The sequence below is a fragment of the Vicugna pacos genome, chromosome 14 (assembly GCF_048564905.1).
Source record: "Vicugna pacos chromosome 14, VicPac4, whole genome shotgun sequence".
NCBI lineage: Eukaryota > Metazoa > Chordata > Mammalia > Artiodactyla > Camelidae > Vicugna > Vicugna pacos.
This window is the reverse complement of record NC_133000.1, coordinates 19,689,629-19,712,493: the sequence shown is the minus strand read 5'-3', so window position 1 is coordinate 19,712,493 and position 22,865 is coordinate 19,689,629. Positions and strand designations below refer to the sequence as shown.

General features: G+C 41.5%; 2 protein-coding genes across 22 annotated transcripts in view; one reads left to right on the top strand and one right to left on the bottom strand.

The window, feature by feature from the left end:
- LOC140701136 (uncharacterized) overlaps positions 1–22,865 on the top strand; it is a 53,889-nt gene that overhangs the window by 8,370 nt on the left and 22,654 nt on the right. For 2 of the 9 annotated variants that reach the window (XM_072976307.1, XM_072976306.1), the window contains 4 exons: positions 8,583–8,755; positions 16,825–16,895; positions 19,523–19,610; positions 21,385–21,419. In XM_072976307.1, the coding sequence (XP_072832408.1) occupies positions 21,389–21,419 (31 nt within the window). In that variant the 5' untranslated portion in view covers positions 8,583–8,755; positions 16,825–16,895; positions 19,523–19,610; positions 21,385–21,388. Of the gene's footprint in view, positions 1–8,582; positions 8,756–16,824; positions 16,896–19,522; positions 19,611–21,384; positions 21,420–22,865 lie in introns of those variants that run through there. The other 7 variants (XM_072976308.1, XM_072976310.1, XM_072976309.1 and 4 more) reach the window with 6 other exon arrangements.
- Positions 18,720–22,865, bottom strand: part of ENOX1 (ecto-NOX disulfide-thiol exchanger 1) — a 509,205-nt gene continuing 505,059 nt past the window's right edge. For all 13 annotated transcript variants that reach the window (XM_072976305.1, XM_072976293.1, XM_072976304.1 and 10 more), the window contains one exon: positions 18,720–19,062. In XM_072976305.1, coding sequence (XP_072832406.1) covers positions 18,931–19,062 — 132 coding nt within the window. In that variant the 3' untranslated portion in view covers positions 18,720–18,930. The remainder of the gene's footprint in view (positions 19,063–22,865) is intronic.

Below are 22,865 nucleotides of genomic sequence, written 5' to 3'. Positions count from 1 at the left end.
AACAAGATGTTTCTAGGTTCCAGCTGCTGGGAAGATTCTAAATTGGTAACTAAGGTGCTGATCTAGGAAATGTCGTATGCTATAAGGAGGCTCTCTGCAGACTGCTAAAGGAATTTTCAGAATCGGGCCACATGACAGATGGGGGTGGGTGGGAGGGAATTTTTTTGTGCTGATGGTGGTAGAGGGAGGTGGGTAAGATCAACTGTTCTTGTTTTTAACAGAAGCTGTGATAGTCGCAAATGCCTACAAGACATCTAGCATTTTTATTAAGCCTCTTGCAACTAGATACCTCGATAATACGTGCCTTACAGGCAAGGGCTCGGCTTGGTTGGTTGATCGCCGGTGGGTGGTTGATTGGTTGGCTGGTTGGTTAATTGTTTGCTTTCTTCTGGTCAAGGCTTGACTTTTCTAATTGACTGACAAAGTCATGAGACACCATTGCCTTGCCTGAAGTGGGTCTTTCTGGTTAGAATTAATCACACGTGCTTTGGTGCTCCCAGAGCGGTTGGGAGACATTTTATTTCATTCTGAGCTCTCCCCAGCAGGCCACTTAGGATAGGAAGCCTGTCGCTCAGATCTGTGTCCAGAGCCTCAACTGCAGTGCATCACAAGTCTGTCCTCGAGACAGCTGTGTTGGTCTCAACGGAATTGAATTATAGTCTCCTGAGCCTTGATTGGCCATGGAGAAACAAGTCCAAAGCATCTGGCACTCCCCCCTCTTTCTTTCCATTCTTTTCTGTGAGTTTTCCTTCTGTCTTCTGCCCTTCCCACCCTTCTGTCTTTTTCTTCCCTTCTTTCTTTGACCTTCCCACCCCATCTTGTTCTCTGTCTCTGCTCAGTGTCCATCTCTCTGCACAACTCTTTCTTCTTCTATTTCTCTCTCCTCTTCCCCCTTCTCTGTGCCATGTAAGGGTTTGTAGGTGGTTAACTGCACAAGGATACTTTGCCAAGAAGAGAAACGAGGGCAGGAATCCAGCCTACACTCTGCTTGCTGAGGCATAAGCACTGGCATGGGGTTTTGTCTGCCCAGAGGAGGCATCTTTTTCTAGTCGACACAAAAGCATTTTGGGGGCTAACAGTGGCTCTTTCCTTCCCTAGAATATATCTAAGGGAAGCAGTTGTTTTGTATTTTTCTCTGACTCTCAATAGGAACCTCCCCTGCCCTCCTTCTCCCTCCTGCTGACCAAACCTGGGCAGGTTAGAATTGCGTTTGTATCAGAAACATACCATTAAAAAGAGTCTCTGTGAAGAATATCCTTTCATGGGAGAATGCTCTAGAGTTTACATTAATAGATGTGATGAGGAGGTTGGGTGTACAACGGTGGGGAAGCAATCCTGGAGTTAGAAAGTGCTCTTTGGTTATAAAGAGATTTGTTAATAGAAGCCAATATGAAAACAGAACGTTTTACAGGACGCATTCTACATGGAAGGCATTCTATTTCATTACAACTGCCTATTCTTTTACTCTTGTTCCTGCATGTGTACAAATGGGAGAATAATAATTCTGCTAAGTAATCGACTGAAATCTTTATTTTTTAAGGACGTAACCTATGGTATTTTGTTTAATTAAGAAATGAAGACGGAAAATTTTTTTTAAAAGTGCCTCTGCAATATTCTAGTGCTTTCGTCGTCTTTCCTGCTGATCCTTTATTTTTGTTGGGGTGCGTTTACGTAAAAGAGCTAACCTTTCAATCATTCGCCTTCAATGTTTAACTCTGATGTTCTCTTCTCAGTTGTCTATATAACTAAACCCTCCTAAGCTCTTGTTGATCCGCTGGCAGTGGTGGTGTTTGTTTAACAGTGGTGTTGGTTCCGTAATCTCTGACAGGAAGCGTTGAAGGTGGGATATCTTTGCAAGCTGCCGGACAGTCAGAGAACTGGGGGCTTGGAAGTTCCAGTTCTTGGAATGCTCTTGAGATTAAGGTCGTTTCTAATTTTCCTTTGTATCCGTAGTGCCTTGCATGTTGCTTGGCTGTCACAAAAAAGGCATCCATCAAGGCTGTTGACTGCCCCAGGGAAGGGCATGAATAAAGCCTCCTCTAACGGAGGGCTGCCGAAGAGGCTCATCCTGGTGTGAAAAGCAGCCATTATAAATCCACATCAAGGCGGGTGCCCTGACTCACATTCAGCTGACCTGGGGTATAGTGAGACATACCTGTGTTATCTCTTGTGAAATGCAAGAAACAGGGACGGGATAGGTTAAGCCAGTTAAAAAAAAAAAAAAAAAAGGATGTGGGGGAGAGCGAGGGAGACTGGAAACCAGCTCAGTTTCCGCAGAGCAAAGACTCCTGCGAGGTCACCCGGGTAGGAGAGCGGTGAGATTGTTCCTTGATCTCCTGTTCCGCCATCGTGGTGGCAGCGGTTCGGGTCTGCCTTTTCTGTTCCCGTTGACCGACTTCCTCCTGTCCTCCAGCCTCACAGCTCCTGCTTGGTGCGTGGCGCTAGGGTGTCCCTCAGCTTCTGGAGTCCCTCTGTCTCTCTCTGTAGGTCCCATTGTCCAGCGTTCCAAGGGGGACCCTGATGGAGCTGGTGGGTCGCGTCTGCTGAGAGGCCCCTGCACTGCACGGAGCCCTGGTACCCGGCTGCGGTAGGGACAGTGCCTTGTACGTGGCGGCCCCTCCGACAAGGATCGTGGGGGGCAGGTGTCCAAGGCTTCTCAGAGGTGGTCAGAGTGCGTGGCCTGCATACCTTGTGAGGACGGCTGCTGTCCCTTGAGTGTCAGACCAGAATGGTTTTAAGCTTACAGGCATACCCCATTCAGCCCTGAGCCATTTAGTGCGGCTTGCCCCAGGATTACTTTTGTGCTGCATCTGCAAACCCAGTAGTACATCTACTGAAACAGCGAGTCAGTCAGAGGACAGTGGAGCAGGCCAGCCAGTAGAGGGGGCACCATCCAAGCCCTCGGCCACTGGGTCCTTGCGAGTCCTAGAGCCCTGGCGTAGCTTGAGCCACAGTCCCTTTCACTTGGCTGTGATTTTTGTGTCGTTGACCCAAATGGCTGGCAGAAGGGGCTAGCGGTGCCTCAGAAGTGCCCAGGGAGAGTACCACACTGCAGCATTTTACGGAAGCTGGAGTCTCCTTTGAGGAAATGGTTCAGAAAAGAGAATTAGGCCATTAGGGATTGACGGAAATCCTTCGATTTTACGGAGGAAGGATGTCATAAAACTCACTGCAGCCTGGGAGGACTGACTGAAGTTTATGTGGAACTGGAGGAAACGATGGTTGGAGCTTGCCAGACTTGAGGGGACTTGCTGAGAACAGTCACCACCTCTTTAAGGATCATGCCATGGTGATTCCCTTGGTGCTCTCATCTGGGGGAGTACACTGTCTTCACCCCACCCCACCCCCATGCTGTCTCCCAAGAAATGAACTCAAGACATTAACCAGGGAAAGAGCCCCGATCTTCTCCCCATCCTCACACGACTGGCACTCACTGGGACTTCCTTTGCCAGTGTGAGGAATACATGGGCCTGAATCTGTTCTCTGGCTCCACAGTGAGTGTCGCCATGAGATCCAGATACAGTTTCCCTTTTGGGGACTTGGCAGCTCCCTCAAGCCTCCTGCCTGGGACTGGGGTGGGTGGAATTGAGGAGAGGCTGCCTGGGTCTTTGTCCTTGTCCCCCTTGATCTCTCCCTCTAAGTGGCAGGCTCAGTCCCTGATGCCATCAATCCAGCACATTTCATAAACAGTAAATTCACGTTAAGAACCTGCCACTGAGCAGCCATCTGTCTCCATTTTTGTCAGTGTGCTATTACAACAATGCTACTGTACCGTGGGGTCGTCTTTCACGGAAGACTCCTTGATCTGAAGGCGAACATGTTAAACATGGAGACAAGAGCGATGGGCTAGCTGACAGCATTTCCACCCACTAGCGTTTCATCACTGGAGCCGGGAATTTAAATCTTGGTTTTGACCTAAGGTGATGATATTGATGGTTTCTATATTTTGCTGTGCTTGATTTATATACTTTAAGATTACAGAGCATTCCAACACCCTGATTTATAACTTGTTAGGTAGGAAGGAGGCAGGCCCGCGTTACTACCATTTGAGTGTTGCTGGTAGATAAACTGAGGCATAGGGTAGTTAAGTTTCCAAGGTCAGACAGCAAAGGAGGAAAAATTGGAATGCATCTTGGAGTTGTGATCTCCCTCTTGAACAACCAAGTCATCTCGCTTTACCTGGTCTTTTTTTTTTTTTTGGTGGTGGGGGGTGCAGGATACTATTTAAGCATTTCACAAAACTGCTACACGTAGCGGGTCCGAATATAGCAAAGAGAACTGGAACCAGCTCCGGGCTGAGTTGTAAGAAGCTGCCACCTGGATCCCAAGCCAGTTTTTAATACATAACATCCTACAGTGTTTCTCCTTGCAGCACTCAAGACCTTTCTCCACTCATCATTTTTATTAGGAGGAAAACATATTAAACAAAACCAAAAAACCTCAACAGCATAAAATCTATGAAAGCAAGCCAAGGATGCAGACAGCACCAGAAGGGATTGTAGGCAGTGGGAAGCCTTCTTGCAAAGGAAGCTTGTTCACTTATGCTCAGCCCCCACGTGCTTGTCTCTAGGTGGAATCATTTGCTGGTGCTCACAGTATATTTTCCTATACTTACCATCAGTGAACACCCTTAAAAGCCATTTTGGATGATAGAAGACAAGGTTAGGTGGGTAACAGACTTTCAGAGCTCTTGAAAATTTCATTATTTCCATGACTGTGGCACACCTTATCTGTTAACATGGAGACTTATCTAAGAGAAGTCAGATCTAATCTGCGAGCATGGATTTCAGGGAAGGCGGCCGTCCCGTTGTGCTCATTCCTGCAGCATCCTGGGCCGTCACCAGCGTTGCTTGCCTCCACCTTTCTTTGAGGAGGGTGCTTGGCATTGACACACTGCCTCCAGTCTCTGTGTTAATCTTCTTTGTGGCTTTCCCACTGCTTTCTTTTTGTTTGTTTTTGATGCACTGAGCACCGTGCCTGCTGGAATTGAAAGGACCAGGTTGCCTTTGAATAGTCAGTGGATGCCAAGAATAACACATCTGTCTTTGTTCCTTGGGCTGATGGTTAACTAAGTGTCATCTTGGGTAGGTATGGCGCCCAGCTGTTTGGTCAAACGCTAGTCTAGTTGTTATGGTGAAGGTATTTTTTAGATGTGGGTAACATTTGAATCAGTAAACTTTGAGAAAGCAGATTATTGTCCATAATGTAGGTGGGCCTCATCCAATCTGTTGAAGGCCTTAAGGGGAAAGGTTTCCCAAAGAAGCAGCTATCTGCCTCAAGACCGCAGCATAGAAATTCTACCTGCATTTCTAGCCTGCGGGCCTGCCCTGCAGTATTTAGACTCAAGATTGCAACATCAACATGAATTTTTAGCCTGTTGACCTGCCCTGCAAATTTTGGATTTGCCAGCCTCCAAAATTGCATGAGCCACACCTTAAAATATATCTGTCTCTCCCTCTTTCTCTCTGTGCCCCAGAAGGGGCTGCTCCGGCTCCCGAGTTTACTGCCACGCAGCCCAAGGCTGGTTTGCAGGTGCAGGCGTCCCCTGTGCTTGTCCAGCAGCTCCCTGCTGAGGACTGGGCTGCGCTCCCGCTGCTCAGGCCACTGATGGGAAAACACCAGCACCGAGAGGTCTTAAGTGTTCTCCTGCAGCCTCTTCAACAGCAAATGGAAATAAGGTTGACCAAAAAATGGCTCAGGAGAATGTTTGCTATAGATTACGATGAGGATGAATGAGGGTGGACCTGCCACACAGTGACGGCTCTATGTTTATTAAATTAATCCAGCATCACGTTGATTTGTCATTGTAGGCACAAATAGATGTCCATAGGTGTACTACTGTGTGAGGATGGGTGGGGAAAAACTGGAATGCCCTTCATGGTGTCCCCAAATCATTGTTTCCGGTTTTTCTGGAGGAATGTGGTTGGTGTGGTGGTGAAGGAAAGGGCATGAGTGTTTGGAAGGAGATAAAGCCACCTTCAAATCCTGCTTCTCCCATCTGCTAGCTTTCTGATTTAAAGCAAATGATACTACCTTTTTGAGACTCCAGACTTTTAAGGCTTTAAATTTGACCCTAGCTTGATGAGGGTTGGGGCCTTGGGACCTATGCTTCGGTGGGTCTGCAGAGAATCCACCCCGAGAGGGAAAGAACTGGAGGACGCACGCTGGGGTGAATCACCCCAGCTGACCACCACTGAAAATCAAGCCTTCTGAATGGGACAGCATGTCATGCCACTGGAATCTTTCCCAGTTTTGCCACTAAATTTGTCCCAGATTGCTCAGGAATGGTGGGTATAGGCATTTGGAGAATGGGCTCCCTGTTGGAAGCCCGATAAAGGGCTATAAAACCTGGTGAGTAGAGCAGTGAAAGGTATTGGGGATGGAGGACGAGTGGGAAAGAGAAGAAAACAGCTGCCAAATGAAGGTCTTTCTCGTGAACGGCTTTGAGAAGTCCTGGCTCCACACAAAGGTGGGGGCCTGGAGGGAGCCGGGCATCCCGGTGACGTTGCTTGGTGTGGTGTGGGTGATGATATCCATTTTTAATAAACAAAAAAATTGGGATTTTTTTTCCTTATTCTCTAGAGCAGTGGTTCTGAGCCAGCAGAGATGTGGTTCCCCAGGGGACATCTGGCAAGTCTGGAGTCAGTGTTTATTGTCATGCTTGGGGTGGGGGATGCTCCTGTCGTCCAGTGGGCATCTAGAGCTTCTGAGCATCCTACAGTGCAGCCTCACAGCAAGGTGTCCAGCTCCCAAGTGTCAGGGGTGTGGAGGCGGGGAGACCCTGCTCTGGAGGCCCTCCCTGCCCTAAGGGAAGAGAGGCCATTCTAGAATGGGCTGGCAGGCCGGTGGCAGTAAAAGCACAGGAGTCACATTGCCACTTGTGGGCGAACAGGAGACTCAGATGTATTTTGGATGTTTCCTCCAAGATGAAGGATTTCATTTAACGCCTAATTTTGTGTTGTGGGTGCTGCCACACCAAAACCAGATACTGGGTCATAGATTTGGAAATGGTTGTGAGACCAGTTCACCTTATTGCCTCAGTGTGATGGTGAGATAGAGCCCAGATGGATTTCATGACAATGAAATCGCATCCCTGACAAAGTGACCTTGTTTCTGCCATTCGGTTGGTGCTTTCCGTGTGGTTGCCTGTTGCTCCAGGTTTTATCTCCCCAGTTAGAGGGCAGACTGAGAGCGGCCAAGGGCTATGAATTCTCTCCCCTTTTCTGGACCTCCTGCCATTCCTAACAAAGGGCAGGCCCTCAGGAAAAAAATGTGCAATCAAGGAGAGTCACCACTAGCTTAAAGTAGTCCAACAGGCTGACAACCTGAAAAAAAAAATTAGGACAGGAAGAAGAAAACCATCCTCAGTGATGGATGCTCTAAAATTAGAGTCTGCAGTACAGGTATTGTATTTCCTCAGAGTATTACTGTGCTCTCCCAGCAGTGCATCATCGAGATTGCACTGGGAAGTTAGGAAGGGCAAGCAAAAAGCTTCCGGCTGGAAGGATATTTTGAATATCTTAAGTGATTGAAATAAGCAAATTAAAAAAAATGAATTTGCTATATTCAGGACCAGATGAATGACAAGGCAGTAAGTTTTAGGTCATTTTTATGGTGGCACTTGGGGAAGCATCAGAGGATTCTTGTGTCCCAATGAACTGTTCATCAAAATGTTTTCCAGATTCTTCAAGTTGCAAAGGAACATGACAAATAGTGTTTCTAGTCTGCTCTGCTTAAGAGGTTGTGACCTGTTCAAGATAACTTAGTGGCAAAGCCAGGACTAAAACTGGTTTCTCAACTAGACTATCGCCCTGTGCTGCTTCGCCTGCTCTTTGTCATGGTGTCTGATACTCCACCACTGACAGGGAGGGAGCTAAAAGGATGGTGGCTGTTTGGTCAGGCAGATATGGGCATGCATCCCAGCTTTGCTGCTCCCTTTCTGCAAGGCGTGGTTAACTTTTCTGACTCTTGGTTTCTCATCTGGGAGTAGAGAAAATAATTACCACAAGCAGTTGATTAATCTGTGCCATGAAAGCTTCCAGGTCTCCTAAAGCTCTTTATTGTAATGCAGTTATTACACATCTTCGTAACTTAGACTAGTGCTCCTCAGACTGAGATTCTGGAAACTCTTGTTCTGCAAGACATCTCCAAAAGTTTTCTCCAGTCAACGTGTTTCATGGCTAAATAAGTGTGTGAGATGCCAGTTAAATCAAGGTAAATAGAGATGGGAATTCTCAGAGCCTTTAATAGGTTAATGGGTATTGTGACTCACCAAAGGATATACTAAACAGCACTTCACAAATCTGCATGACTATACAACCCCTTTTTAGTGGAATATCTCATAACATCTTGTGGAACACTAGTTTCCATGGAAGAGAGTTTTGGAATTATGGTAGGTTGACTGCATTGATGGCCCCACCCCTTGTTTCTGGGCTCAGCCATGTGACTTATTTTGGCCAATTGATTGTTAGCAAGTGTGATGCAAATGAAGACTTGGAAAGTCCTCCTTGCACTGAGGCTTGCTCTCAGGCTGCTCTCCATAATCATGATCCTAATCATACCCTTCTCTTACTCCATCATAGTCTTGAGTATATGCGAGGACTAGGCTGCTGGGAGGATGAGAGAGTCTTGTGGAGGACAGTGGGTTCGTCACAGCTGAGGTCACTGGGATGTGGTTGCCTCAAGCCAACCACCAGGCAGCTGTCACCAGAAGCATGATTCCAGCCTGCAGCTAGCTGACCTAGAAAACGTGCAGGTGAGTCCAACCAAGATCAGGAGAAATCCCCAACTTAAATCACAAACCTGCAGACCTGTGAGCTAAATAAATAATTGTAAGCCATCCATTTTGGGGTAGTCTGTCATGCAGCATTACGTGCGGCAGTAGGAAACTGTTACAGAAATTGAAATGGAAACTGGTATGGAAGTGCAAGTCCATGCTTGGATCCCAACTGTTCATCTTATTCGCACACACAGAATACACTTATCTCCTTCCAAGATCCCTAGTGAGCTTGTTTAATCACAGTATCAGGCTCAAGGTCCAGGGTCTCAAGATGTGCAACGTATCTGAATGTGGCACCTGGATGTAACTCCTTTGTGGTGAAGGACTTTGAATGAAAAAGATAAGCTATTTCCCCCTAAACCTAATGCACCTCAGTTCTGCTTCCTGAGGGTAACTCTACAATCCATTGTTGTCTATGGCTCTGTGCTCTGTCATCTGGGAGGCCTTTACTTTTTCACTCTCCTTGGCCACCTCTGTGTGCTTTGAGCAATTTTCTCAGCCTGCTTTCTGTCTGTGGAAGTGGGGGACCCAGAGGTTTTCTTACATTTTCAGCTGTCTCAGTTTCTTTTAGTTTAAGTTGGTAAAACTTTTGCCAATACAGTGCCCTCAAAGCTTTTGTGAATTTCTTATAGATCTGATGAGCTAAAAGCAATATCCACAATTCTTTTAGAGCTAGATCTCTCTCTAGACTTAATTACTGTTATTTGGGTAAGTCAGGTTTTTGTAGGACAATGCTCTTAAGATTTCTAGCAGCCCTTTTGTGTAGCATAGAGGTTCTGCTCAGTTCTGCTCTGTTTCTTTCTGAGGTCATAAGAAAAGGTCTTAAAGTTAAATGTTTGATTGCATCCTTGCCCTGGGCTTTATTTTGCTTTGAGAATCTTTTGCTGACTGCAGACTAGAGGTGAGAAGCAATTTTGTTTTTCAGCCAAGAAGTTCTGGTCCTTCTGTAGTCCCTGTAAACTTGCTTACACACTGGTAAGTTGTTTCTTGACGTCTTCTCTTTTCTTGTAGAACTTTATCATATGCAGGCAGTGAGAGCCACTGATACTTCAACATTCTGCCTGGAAGTGTTAGTGCTCAAATCCCAAAGTTCAGTAGGTACATTTTCTGTCTTATGAATGACCACATGTAGAAATTTTATCAATTTTTTTCTTTTGCTACATGCCCAATGTTGCTGTTTTCCCATCCTTCTATAGCAGATTTCTCATCATTTTTCCAGCCTTTGCCCACTGCTTGGTATCAAAGTCAATACCATATTTTTTTTTGTTATAACAGCACCCTAATTCTAAATCACAATTTCTGTATCAGTTACCCACTGCCACAAAAATGCTGCATAACAAGCACCTCAAAATTCAGTGGTTTAAGACAACCATTTAGCTCACAAGTCTGCCAATCAACAATTGAGGCTGAATCATACTTCTTGTCTTTGACGTGTTCTCTTTTTTCCCATTTAAAAAAATTTATTTATTTATTTATTGAGGTATAGTTGATTTAAAATGTGTTAATTTCTGGTGTACAGCGTAGTGATTCATTTATACAATTCATTTATACATATATATGTGTGTGTGTGTGTGTGTATTCCTTTTCATATTCTTTTCCATTATAGGCCATTACAAGGTGTTGAATATAGTTCCCTGTGCTACAGAGTAGGAACTTCTTGTGTATGTATTTATATAGTAGTTAGTATTTACAAATCCCAAACTCCAGAGGGCAAGCAGAAATTTGCATGTGCTTGTGAAGCTTCTGCTAACGTCTTTTTGGCCAAAGCAGGGCAGATGACCAAGTTCAGGGTTGGAGTGAGATTCATTACAAAGCTTCAGGGAAAGAGGTATAGATACAGACTGGCCATTAAATGAGGCTGTTAATAACCTTCATCTGCTATAGAAATTGTTGCTGCGGAAATGTAAGATTTCCTGAGTTAGACCCTTGCTCCAGTACCTCCCTGGAACAGGACTCAGTGATGTCCTCATGGGCCAGCTAGCTCAATTTCTTTACCTGTTCTGGATCTTTCATAAATTTGTTTGGAATATTTTCAAATCCACCTACGTCTTTTGCCAGTATCATCTTTTCATGGCACATTCCATGTATTTATTATCTATAGAGGCACCTTCTCTTATTTGTCCTAAGTTAATCATCTTACTGGGAAGAGGGAATAGCTGATAGAAATAGAAGGAGAAGGAAGAATGTGAGGGGGTAAAAATGCTTACCAAAAGCAGAGATGTCTGAGTGTCAGTGAAGTCTATGTGGCTGCATATGTGTACATTTGCATTGTGTATTACACATGCATGTGTGTATGTTCATGAATTTTTACTAGTGTGTGAATATATACATTTCTGGGCACATGTGCATTTGTGCCTGTATATATGCAAAGTGGTGGGTGGTCCTTCCCAGTTTATTAAAAAATACCACTATACTTGACCTGATAAATCAGTGAGACAGTGAGATGAGTACTTACAAGGAAAAGCCTCATGGGAAAAGAAGGAAATAGGAGGCCAAAGGGTTATAGGAACAAAGCAGGAGTTGGGGGCTTCTGTATCTCATCCTACACTTCCAGGTTTGAGCAATTTCAAATGGTAGTGATGAGCATCTCCTCACTCCTTTCCCCTCGATGTCCTTCCTTAAACTTGGATGCTGGAGAAAGAGGAAATATTTGAAGTGTCCATGTTGCCTTTCCATGAAGTAATAGGAAACATAGAAGCACAAGGTCAATTTATCCCGTTGATTCTCCCACCACCATGTCCCATCCTTATTGGAGACAGAGGACCAGGGATAAGATATCTAGTTCTTTCTCTGTCTCAAGATTGGGGTGTTGTTCTCTTTCCTTTGAAATATCTTGTATTTGAGAAAACACACCAGGTTTGTCTTTGCCAAGACTGTCTTCCAAGAGGTCTGGTTTGAGTTAGGAACTTTACTGGTTATTCATTGATTTCATGAGACCCTAAAATATCCCAGTGAGGCCACAGGAATCTAGAATTCCTCGGAGGTCCTGGTTCTAGTTCCATGCAGACCACCTTGGGACTGGTGGGAGATTACTTATTATGTTGCATTAAAGCATTTGTTACTGCAGGGAGGAATCAGGAAGCTGAATCCACTTGATATGGTAGTGGTGACCTCTGAGGGGAAATACTTTCCACTTGGCAGTGGACTGTGAAGCCATGAGATTGAATGTGTTTGCTAGACGAGTTCTATAAATGTAGATGACCTAGTAAGACCAGATAATGTATAAAATTACAGGAAGATTTTGTGAGATAGGTTGTTAACTATTTTCCCCATTTCAGAGATTGTCACGTTCCTATGATCACTCACGGGGGATGATTCCATAAAAAAGCTCTTGAATGCCTTACTATACCATCTTCAGGACCAGGTCATCTACCCCTTTCATGACCAAAAGGCTGGAAGCTTCATTGATCAGCCCATAGTAGTAAGCAGTGATATAAAATACTTGACTGCCGGTTGACACAGTCTAGATGTCACTGTCCTCTGCCACCCACAGTTTGCACACCAGGCCCAGCACCACAGAGCCTTTTCTTTGGGATGCATGAACCAAAGTTACCTTTATCTGCTCAAGGAACAGATTATGAGGTGCAGAATCCTTCCCAGTTGCTGCCCAGCCTTAGGAAGTGACAGTTATCCTCACTAAGGATTCAGAGCACTTCCTATTTGAAACTTGATTTACTGTGATTGTAAGTCATAAAAATGATGCATGATGTGTTGATTTGATGTAACAATCCATGTCTGTTTAATAAACGACCCACAATGGTTTTCATACATTATCTCCACCTGAAGACAGTATTTGACTTGCCAACCTATATTTCACATTCTATCTGAAAAAAATACTAGAGGAACAGACCCTCACTTATGCAAGAACACATTCAAAAGCAAAAGATTTATTTACTGATGAGAGCCTTAGATTGACCAATTTTTAGCCTTTTCTTCTAAAAAGAAGAATACTTTCTAAAAAGAGATTGCTACCAGATGTACTGGGTTACATAGCATTTGCTCAGATATGAAAAGCAGATGAAGCGGAATATTCTGGTTTCTGATTCAGTCCTATTCTTATCTGCACATAGCTCTTCTTAAGTGAACTTGACAGTATTGTGGGTTGATATTAAGATAGATTACTTTAGTAAACAAGAAAAAAAGAGTTTCACTCTCTACAATAGCAAATGAGCTTTATATAGAAATTTCTTTGCGCAGGGGAAGATATTACAATTTTCAACACACAATAAATATGTTTTCTAGACAAAAAATGCATTTCATTACATGCAGTGCACTTTCTATTGTACATTAACCACTTTTCTGCTTTGTGTAGAAAAGTTCTATTTTCTACTGTAAAATGTTTACAATTTATTTTTATGAGTCTGTTTTTCCCATGAAGTAAGAACATTCCATTACATAACCCTGTACGATAAATGTACATTATGTAAGAGGTGAAATGTGCAGTAGAAACATCTGAGCTTTATCGTTTGGGTATCTGTACAGTTCTGAGAGCAGGCAAACAGAGGGAGAATTTTGGACCCAAACAGCTAATTTTATTAACACCACCAGTCTATAATTACTAGATTTACTGGGGTCTTTTGCTTTGATATTCTCAACAACTATAATGGATGTGTATGTTCTCTGAAATAATACTATTGCATGTTCCAGCTACAACTGTAATTTATCCTGACAATGTTTCTGCTGGGTTAAAAAAAACCATAATTAATACTTTATTTAATCCTTGAATACTGTATACCTAGTTGACCATCATTCAAAATGGCAGTTGCCCAGAGCCATGTAGTTTCTTCACAGTTGAATGTATATGACCCTAATTACTGTTTATTGGAAATACACCAAGTAAGTGAAAAGGGAGTTGCAACAAAAATTCTGGCTCTAAATGTCCTCGTGGCGGAGGGTCACTGTGGCAGTGACCGCCCATTTGCCTGTGAGAGTTGTGAAAGTCTTTGCAGGTTGGCGAGTTACAATTATTTTGCTTATCGGTCTTACATTTGAACATGTTTAATGGAGTATTTGGGGATGACACTTATGCTTGTCTTAGTTTATTCTTATATTTAGAAATATCTTTGTTTTTGACTGTTTATCCCTAAGGACAGGAATAGGCGAATAGCAGGGAAAGGGCTTGCCTGCTTTTCTTGGGATGATGTATCTAAGGTACTATGCCTTCAGTCTGCCTGGCTCAGTTCTGGGTGCTTTATGCATGCTCTTCTGTTCGAAATTCACATCCATCCTAGGAAGCAGGTATTAACATTACTGTATCACGAATCTGGGCCGAGTGCCTCCGAGTGGTTAAGTCATGAGCCTTAGTTACAAGGCCAGTGAATGTTGTACTCGGATTCGACTCTCCTACACACAGTATGAGAAATTCCTAAGTGTCTGAGGCCCAGAAATTTTTTAAAAAGTCTCCTTGAAAACAGAAGAGGAAATTTGGAGTTGGTGGAACTAGAAACACAATATTTTTAATGATCTAACATAGAAACACACTCACTATAAATTAACTCTGAAAGGTTCAAGTTTGGTTGCTACACATATAAATACAGTTTATTCAGATACAAATGACAGACTGATTGAATATATATGGAAGCCTTTTACCATTTTGATATTGAGTGAGCCAAGCTATCAGATTTTAGGAGTTTAACATCTCTTTATTTTCTCAGTTTATGAAGAGAAACTGTGAGTATTATGGTAAGATAGTTCTTATGTTTTGGGTATAAAACATTTTTTATTGAGTGTAACAAATAAACACAGCACTCATTTTTAGAAAAGGGATTTTAAAAAACCCTCAAAGTAAAACATCTCCAACCCTTACCAAGGAAATCAACTTGTCACATATCATATTTGTTGCATGGGTATTTGTTTAAACAGCCTTCTTTTCTACACAATTACTACCAACATTTTCTACTTTTGTCATTTCATTTTTATTATGCCCAATGAAAATGAGAGGTTTATCCAGATGGAAGCAAACTTCTTTACACCGTCAAACGTTTTTGATGTGGTATTTACTAAAAGTACTTAAAATACTTTCACACATGGACAACTGACTTTTCCTTGCTGCAGTAGGTAAAGGATTCTTAAGCCAGCAAGAAGAGTTCTCGTATGATGGAATCTTACTCAGCCTCAGAAAGTAATGAAATTCTGACACATGCTACAACATGCATGAACCTTGAAGACATTTAGCTGAGTGAAATTAGTGAGACACAGAAAGCTAAATGGTTCCACGTAAATGAGGGACCTAGAATGGGCAAATTTAAAGAGACATAAAATAATATGGAGGTTACCAGGAAGAGGGGTGTAGGGAGTTATTGTTTAATGGGTACATTAAAATTTTGGGGGTGATAATGTTGAAAATGAAAAAGTTTTGAGTATAGTGGCGATTGGTTACATAACATTCTGAATGTATTTAATGCCACTGAACCATACAATTACAAATGGTTAAAATGACTTTTAAAGAGTATATTTTACCACAATAAAAAAAATTTTTTTAAAGGTAATAATTCTGCCAGGGTATTACAACTCATGGGCAGAAAGTTCTAGCCTCTGTTACTGGAACTGATAACTCAGTATGTTCTGATTCAACAAATTCAGAAAGCTCCTGTGTGGGCTTTGCTTTCACTCATTGGGTTCATTTGGTCAATAAATATTTAAAAGTCATGTTATGTCATGTCAGACTGAGGGACCAGAAGGATGAGTAAAATAGGTCTCCAGATAGCAGGGCATGGGAGAAACAGTCACTTTCATAAATGATTAAAATACAGTATTAGGGCTGCAGGAGAAATGTAATGGATATTAGTGAGAACACAGGAGAGGAGGTTCCTGAGGGGATCAAGTCTTCATAGAAGAGCTGACAATTAATTGATCTGAGTTTGAACTTTGAGAAGGAATTGTGTTGCTTTGTATTCAGTAGGATGTAGTACATTATTGCTCACATTTTCTGTTTTGGAAACTTGGATCTAAAATATTTGCAGCTTTTTCAAATATTTTGTAATTTTTCCTCTTTTGTGTATAAGCAAACTGGTCCCTGGAGGCAGAAAAACATCTTGGTTCATTCTCTGTCCTGCTTTCTAAATATTTATAAGGAAAATCACTTTGAGAAATAATTGAAAGTAAATGAGACATGCTGGATCCCTCAAAGAGCTTGTGATCTAATAGGGGGATGAGGCAAAGACAGCTGGGCAGTAAATGCCTTAAGAAATAGTCAACGTGGGATGGCTGTGCAGGGGCGAGAGAAATGACTTCTAGGGGATGGAGAAAAGCTTTGTGAATGAGGAGGGTCTCTGTGTATTCCTCTTAAGACCGTGTAGAATTGTGATAACCAGATGTGAGTAAGGTTGTTTCCTTTGAATAGAAGAACATGAGCAAAGGCAAAAAGCAATTGTCCCATTGAGGGGAGCAGTGAGAAAGCAAGCCAGAAAGGCCCGTTGGGGCCAAATTAGGAGGATCTGCAAACTTTCAGTGCTCTGCTTATTCTCAGAATTCAAGAACAGTGATTTGTTATTGGGTGTTATCTAGGAGAGAGGGGCCAGAGTTTTTACACGTGTGTTTATGTACAGAGGATGGTGGAGAATGGGGAGTGGGAGCAGGGATCTGAAGGCGCTGCATGGGCGTTGGGCTCATGAGAAGAATGGGCATAGGCTGAACTAGAAGCATGACAGTGAAAGGCAGCACACGTTTCAGAGTCACTGGGTCCTGGTTTCAAATCCCGTGCTCAAAATTTTCCAACTGCAAATTTGGCCAAATTAGTTAGAACTTCTGAGCCTCATTCTCCTTGTGAGACCAGCGAGGTCAATAATACTGTCTTTATGTAGGGTTATCCCAAGGATGAAAGAGAATGGGGTGACAGACATAAGTAGACTCCAGATGGCTCTCAAAGGTACCCATGTTAGTTCCTTCCCCAAGTAATCTCTAAAGTCCTGTCTGAACCTGAATGTCTGTGAAATAATTCAGAACTTTTTTCCTGTGAAAAGAAGTTATTCACAATATTGAAGTTAGAAAGTAGTGTCTTTTGTCAGATCTAATATAAGATCCATCCAACTCCTTTTCCGAATCAGAGCTCTAAGTTGGCGTTTACCCTGTGCACTGTATCCTTCTGCTACACCGACTACCGGCAATACTTGAATACGTGAGTACACATTTGAAACCGCTACCAGGCTTTCAACTTGCAGTAGTCTAGATTGTGGTACCTGTGTGTCTCTCCTAGACCTTTTCTTTATAACTGTCACTTTACAGAATTCTTTTTTTCTAATTATTTTTCAGGTGAGCCTCTTAGGTTTTCTGTTTTACGTTAACATCTGTAAATGAAGTCGTCTCCTTTCCGACTGTTGCATCCTTACTTGTGTCTCCTGACCTAGAGATAAATGTGTCAGGAAGATGGTGGTGGTGGGCATCAGCAGATGACAAGAGAAAGACCTCTAGTGGTCCAACATTTAATATGATATTGCTGTTTAGTTTGAATCCCATAGCTCCGTTTTCTTATCTTTCCTGTCACCTGGCTCACATCATATAGAAACTTTTGGGAAAATGTCTTTTCCCCATTGAACTCTGAGCTCATTAAGGAAGGGGTCGTTTCTTATTCAGCTCTATACTCGTAGTGTTAGCACTGAGCCTGAACATAACGTATGTGTAGATACTTATGGGAGGCATGAATAAGTACCTTAATTTATCAGAGCTCAATAAAAAGAGCCTGAGGACAATAATGTCCAATAGGAAATTATGAACGTCTTTTCAGAATTTCAAAGAACATTCACTGTTCTGACATCTTCCTAAAAAAATGTTTCATTTAAAATTAGTATCTTGAATACTTGTCTTTTTTTTGTGATTCTCATGTAAGAGAGCAGGAAGGAGATACAATTTAAAGCTCTATTCTACTTGTAATTAAAGAGGGGAAGCCCAAATTTTCTCTCAATTGTTGGTCCAAGTGGGAATTTTTGAATTCCTTTTCTAACTTGTATGCTTTCCAGAAAACATAATATAAATAAATCCAGGAACTAGTAATATTAACTAGTTGGCTACTTTGTACCTATGCATGAGGACCAAAAACAAAGGTTAAGATTTATATTTATCACATTTGGATGTCATATCATGGTATTTTCAAATAACATCTGTTCTAATGCTATATAATCTCCTTTTTTTTAGTACTTTCCACTCCATGATTTTTATATATTCCTGTTTGAAATACTGGTTTGTCTCTTAATGTCAGTCATGCATTTAATCATTTAAAAATGATGGGCTATGAAATGGGACTGAATAATGTGAAAAATACTTCTCAGGGAAGAATTAAAATATATCAAAGAATAATCTGCAAAACCAATATGGTAGAAGTCATATTTATTGAAAAAAATTAATATCTTTGCTATAAAATTTGTAACAGGAATATTTACTGAATTGTTTATTTTGATGCATAAACCTGAATATTACATACCAAGTACAAGACAGTAGCACTAGTTTTTCCTTTATTTACATTTTATGAAAATTGTTATGCGGTCCATGTTAAAAGAACTGATGATGGAGAACTGTTACATTAGAAAAATAATATTCTTGGTAAAGCATTCTCAAGGAGTCCAATCGCATTTTCTGCCTCTTCAATAAGGCAAAAGTCCCTAGAACGGCATATAACTTAATTTACAAAATACAATAACTGTTCAGACACATATTCAAGTTTTCTTTTGGTATGATTATTCCTCTCACTGTAAAATTCCTTTTTTTTCCTTTCTTCCTTTTTTTTTTTTTTTTACTAAAACAGAAAGACTTTCAGGAAAAATGTCATTGAATGGTTTCAGCTATACATTACATATACAACTCTGTAGCCTAGCAACAACCATTGCCACACCATCATTAACTTTAAATATTTTGCTTGGTGAGCTATTCTCAAATGTAGCATATTTTAAGGTTTTGCCGTCATGATGACTGTGGAATCATTGTTTGGTTTTCATAGCAAACAGATCTGTCACAGTATGAAGCTTTGTTTATTTTAGGGAACTGGTACACAATTACATTTCCACTCACAAGAGAACGCCACAGATACAGCTAGAGTCAGGCTCTGGTGGCTCCACGAAGGTCCCGCGCTGGACCAGCCCCAAACCTCCTGGGCTCACCCTGCACAGCCCTGGCTGGGTTCAGGTGGTTTCATTTCCAGAGACTTCTGCTGCTTTTCACAGTTAGGTAGTTTTAATTCCTTCAAAGGCACACAACTTCCACCTCTTTTCCAGCGTTGCTCCCACGCCTGTGAATTCCTGTTTAAACATGCGTGGCAGCCTCATCAAAAGCATTTCGATTTCGTTTGCAGATATCTGTTAGAAAGGAAGAAAAGTCACTTTGGGGAAAGGAACTCATCTTAGAGGAGGCAGGGGGTTGAGTAAGGACATGCTTTCCCAGTGAGATAAACGTGAGTTTTTCAGCTTGGCTGTCAAGTCAAGGCCTTAAAAAAGGAGCGCAAGTGAAAGGGCTCCCATCGTCCCCTGAGCAGCTGGCTGGAGTGGGGCATGAGACAGTGGGTGGAAATTCCAGGTGTACCCTTCTTGTGGATGGCGACCTTGCTGGCAGCACTGGGCCTGAACAGTCCTCCCTGATGGAAAAGGAGCTGGGGATGGAATTTAAGGGGGCTCAGAGCAAATTCAGCACCACTTCCGGAAAGCTACCACTCCTCTGAAACAAAGGGCAACACTTTTTATCTAACTCATTGAGGATCAGACAGCATGTGGGTGGATTTCTTGCCACCCTAACAACTTTCTCTTCCTTTAACTTTCACAGGAACTAGAAGACCACATGGGTTTAGGAATATAAATGAAATTCAACGCCTACAACAGTAAAAGTCTTGATGTCCAGTCATAATATCCAGGTAGGTTTTCTTAATGCATTTTTTTCTTCTCCCAACTTTTATTATATACATTTTTATACCAGTAATCTGCTTTATCTTAAACAAAGAACAAGCCAACCACAATCCTTCTGCTCTAAGAAGCCACTGCTCTCATCTTCCTGTGTTTGCATCCTGATCCGTGTACACGGGGATCTCATATAGCAAGGTGCCTGAGATCTTGGAATTGGGGGTCTGACATTTCTGTTTGGATATTGTTTCCACTGTTGTTATGAGCTAAATGGCCTCTACACCAGGACGGGTAGTCTCTCTAAGCCTTAGCGAGTGGGAATACCAACGTTCAGCAAGGATGTGTGAAGACTACTGGCTTAGCACAGACTCGGGCACAGTGAGTCAGTGAGTTAGAACCTCATTGTTTTCATGGTACAGTTACTGTGTGGGTATCATTTTAGTTTATACTTTTCATTTAACAATTAAGACTCATTTTAAAAGGAGACCAAATAGGCCAGAAAATCAAATCAACTGTTCATTTAATATTCACATGGAAAAAGATTTTACATGACATAGTCAATATTCCTAGGCCTGTAATACAAACCTTTAGTTAAACAGAGGCAATCCTGAAAGTTGAAATCAGTTGTAGAATTTTTATGTGAATTATTCTGAAATCTGAATGTATTTTTTCCACACAACTGTAAAATGGATTATGAGATTCCCAAGTCAACCCATAAAAGTGTATCAAACACATTGTTAAAAGGTTCCTAATGAATTTGAAAAAGGACATTTTCTTTCAGTGAGCACCAAAGCACCTTCACCAGCATCCTGAGTTCATTCCCACAGCATTCCTGAAAGATACGCAGGGCAGACGTCATGCTCTGTCTGCATGTGACAGCTGAGGAAACTGAGCGAGCCACAGGGGGTCAAGTGTTGTATCAGAGACGGAACTGGGGAAGACTCCACTGCTTGTGGGCTGGGAGTGGGCACTGGTTTGCTTTAAATGTTCCCCATTGTTGTCAACATCTGCGGGTGAAGAACCACGGGTGTGGTGGGTTTTTTCTAAGTGTCAATCACCTGGGGTACTTGTTTTTGTTTTTTTTTTTTTAAAAAAACTTTCCCTAGCCTCTTCTCTGGAGTCTCTAATTCAGCCAGTGTGGAGTATAAGCCCAGATTAGGTTTAATAGTCACCCCGAGTCAGGCATATTTGGGTTAATAATGGGGATTTATTTTATTTTATTAAGAACTTTATTGTGGTATGGTTCCTGTACAGTAACTACACGTATTTCAAATGTACAATTTGATGAATTTGGATAGATGTATACACCAGTGAAACCACTAGCTAACATTTCTGTCATTCTCCAAAAGGTGCCATTTTCGAATTCCCAATTTATCCCTTCCCTCTGGTAACCACAAGTTTGTTTTCTATGTCTTTGAGTTGTTTCTGTTTTGTAGGTAAGTTCATTTGTTTCCTTTTTTAGATTCCATGTATGAGTGATATCATATGGCATTTTTCTTTCTCTTTCTGGCTTCGCTCAGAATGACGATCTCCAGGTTCATCTATGTTGCTGCAAATGGCATTATTTTACTCTTTGTTATGACTGAGTAGTATTCCAGTGTGTGTGTGTGTCTGTCTGTCTGTCTGTCTGTCTGTCTGTCTGTCTGTCTGTCTATATACACACACATATACATATCTTCTTTATCCAGTCATCTGTTGATGGACATTTGAGTTGTTTCCATGGCTATTGTAAATAATGCTGCTATGAACATTGGGATTCATGTGTCTTTAAATTACATTTTTCTCCAGGTATATGCCCAGAAGTGGTATTGCTGGATCATATGGTAAGTCTAGTTTTAGTTTTTTAAGGAACCTCCATACTGTCCTCCATAGTTGCACAAATTTACATTTCCACCAACAGTGTAAGAGGGTCCTTTTTTCTCCACACCCTCTCCAGCATTTATCATTTGTAGACTTTTTAATGATGGCCATTCTGACTGGTTTGAGGTGATAGCTCATGGTAGTTTTGATTTGCATTTCTCTAACAATTAGTGATGTTTAGCATCTTTTCATGTGCTTGTTGGCCATCTATCTCCGTCTTCTTTGGAAAGATGTCTATTTAGGTAAAGCCTTTTCTGCATGTATTGAGATGATCATATGGCTTTTATTCTTCAGTTTGTTAATGTGGTATATAGCACATGGACTGATCTGCGGGTATTGAAAAATCCTTGCATCCTTGGGATAGATCCGACTTGATTATAGTGTGTGATCCCTTTAATGCATTTTTGGAGTCAGTTTGCTAGTATTTTGTTGAGGATTTTTGCATCTATATTCATAAGTGATACTGGCTTGTAATTTTCTTTTTTTGTGATATCTTTGTCTGGTTTTGGTATCAGGTTGATGATGGCCTCACAGAATGAGTTTGGAAGTGTTCCTTCCTCTGCAATTTTTCGGAATAGCTTCAGAATGATAGGTGTTAACTCCTCTCTGAATGTTTGGTAGAATTCCCTTGTGAAGTTATCTGTTTGCTGGGTGCTTTTATATTACTGACTAAATTTCAGTACTGGTAATTGGTCTGTTCATATTATATTTCTTACTAGTTCAGTCTTGGCAAATTGTACTTTTCTAAGAAATTGTCCATTTCTTCTATGTTGTCCTTTTTGTTAGCATATAGTTGCTCATTGTAGCCTCTTATGATCCCTTGTATTTCTGTGGTGTCAGTTATAACTTCTTTTCATTTCTGATTTTATTAATTTGATGAGCATGACTTTTTTTTTTGATGAGCATGACTAAAGGTTTATCAATCAATTTTATCTTTTCAGAGAACCAGCTTTTACTTTCATTGATATTTTCTTTTCTTTTTTCTTTTTTCTTTTTAGTCTTTATTTCATTTATTTCTGCTCTAATCTTTATGATCTTTTTTCTTCTGTTAACTTTTTGGGCTTTGTTCTTCTTTCTCTAGTTGCTTTAGGTATAAGCTTAGGGTGTTTACTTGAGATTTTTCTTGTTTCGTGAGGTAAGCGTTTATCGCTATAAACTTTCCTCTTAGAACTGCTTTTGCTGTGTCCCAGAGGTTTTGGATCATTGTGTTTTTGTTTTCATTTGTCTCAAAGTATTTTTTATTTTCTCTTTGATTTCTTCAGTGATCCATCGGTTATTTAGTAGCATATTATTTAGCCTCCGCGTGTTTGCAGTTTTTAGTTTTATTCTTACTGTTGATTTTCTAACCTTATAGCATTGTGGTTGGAAAAGATGCTTTTTATGATTTCAATTTTCTTAAATTTACCAAG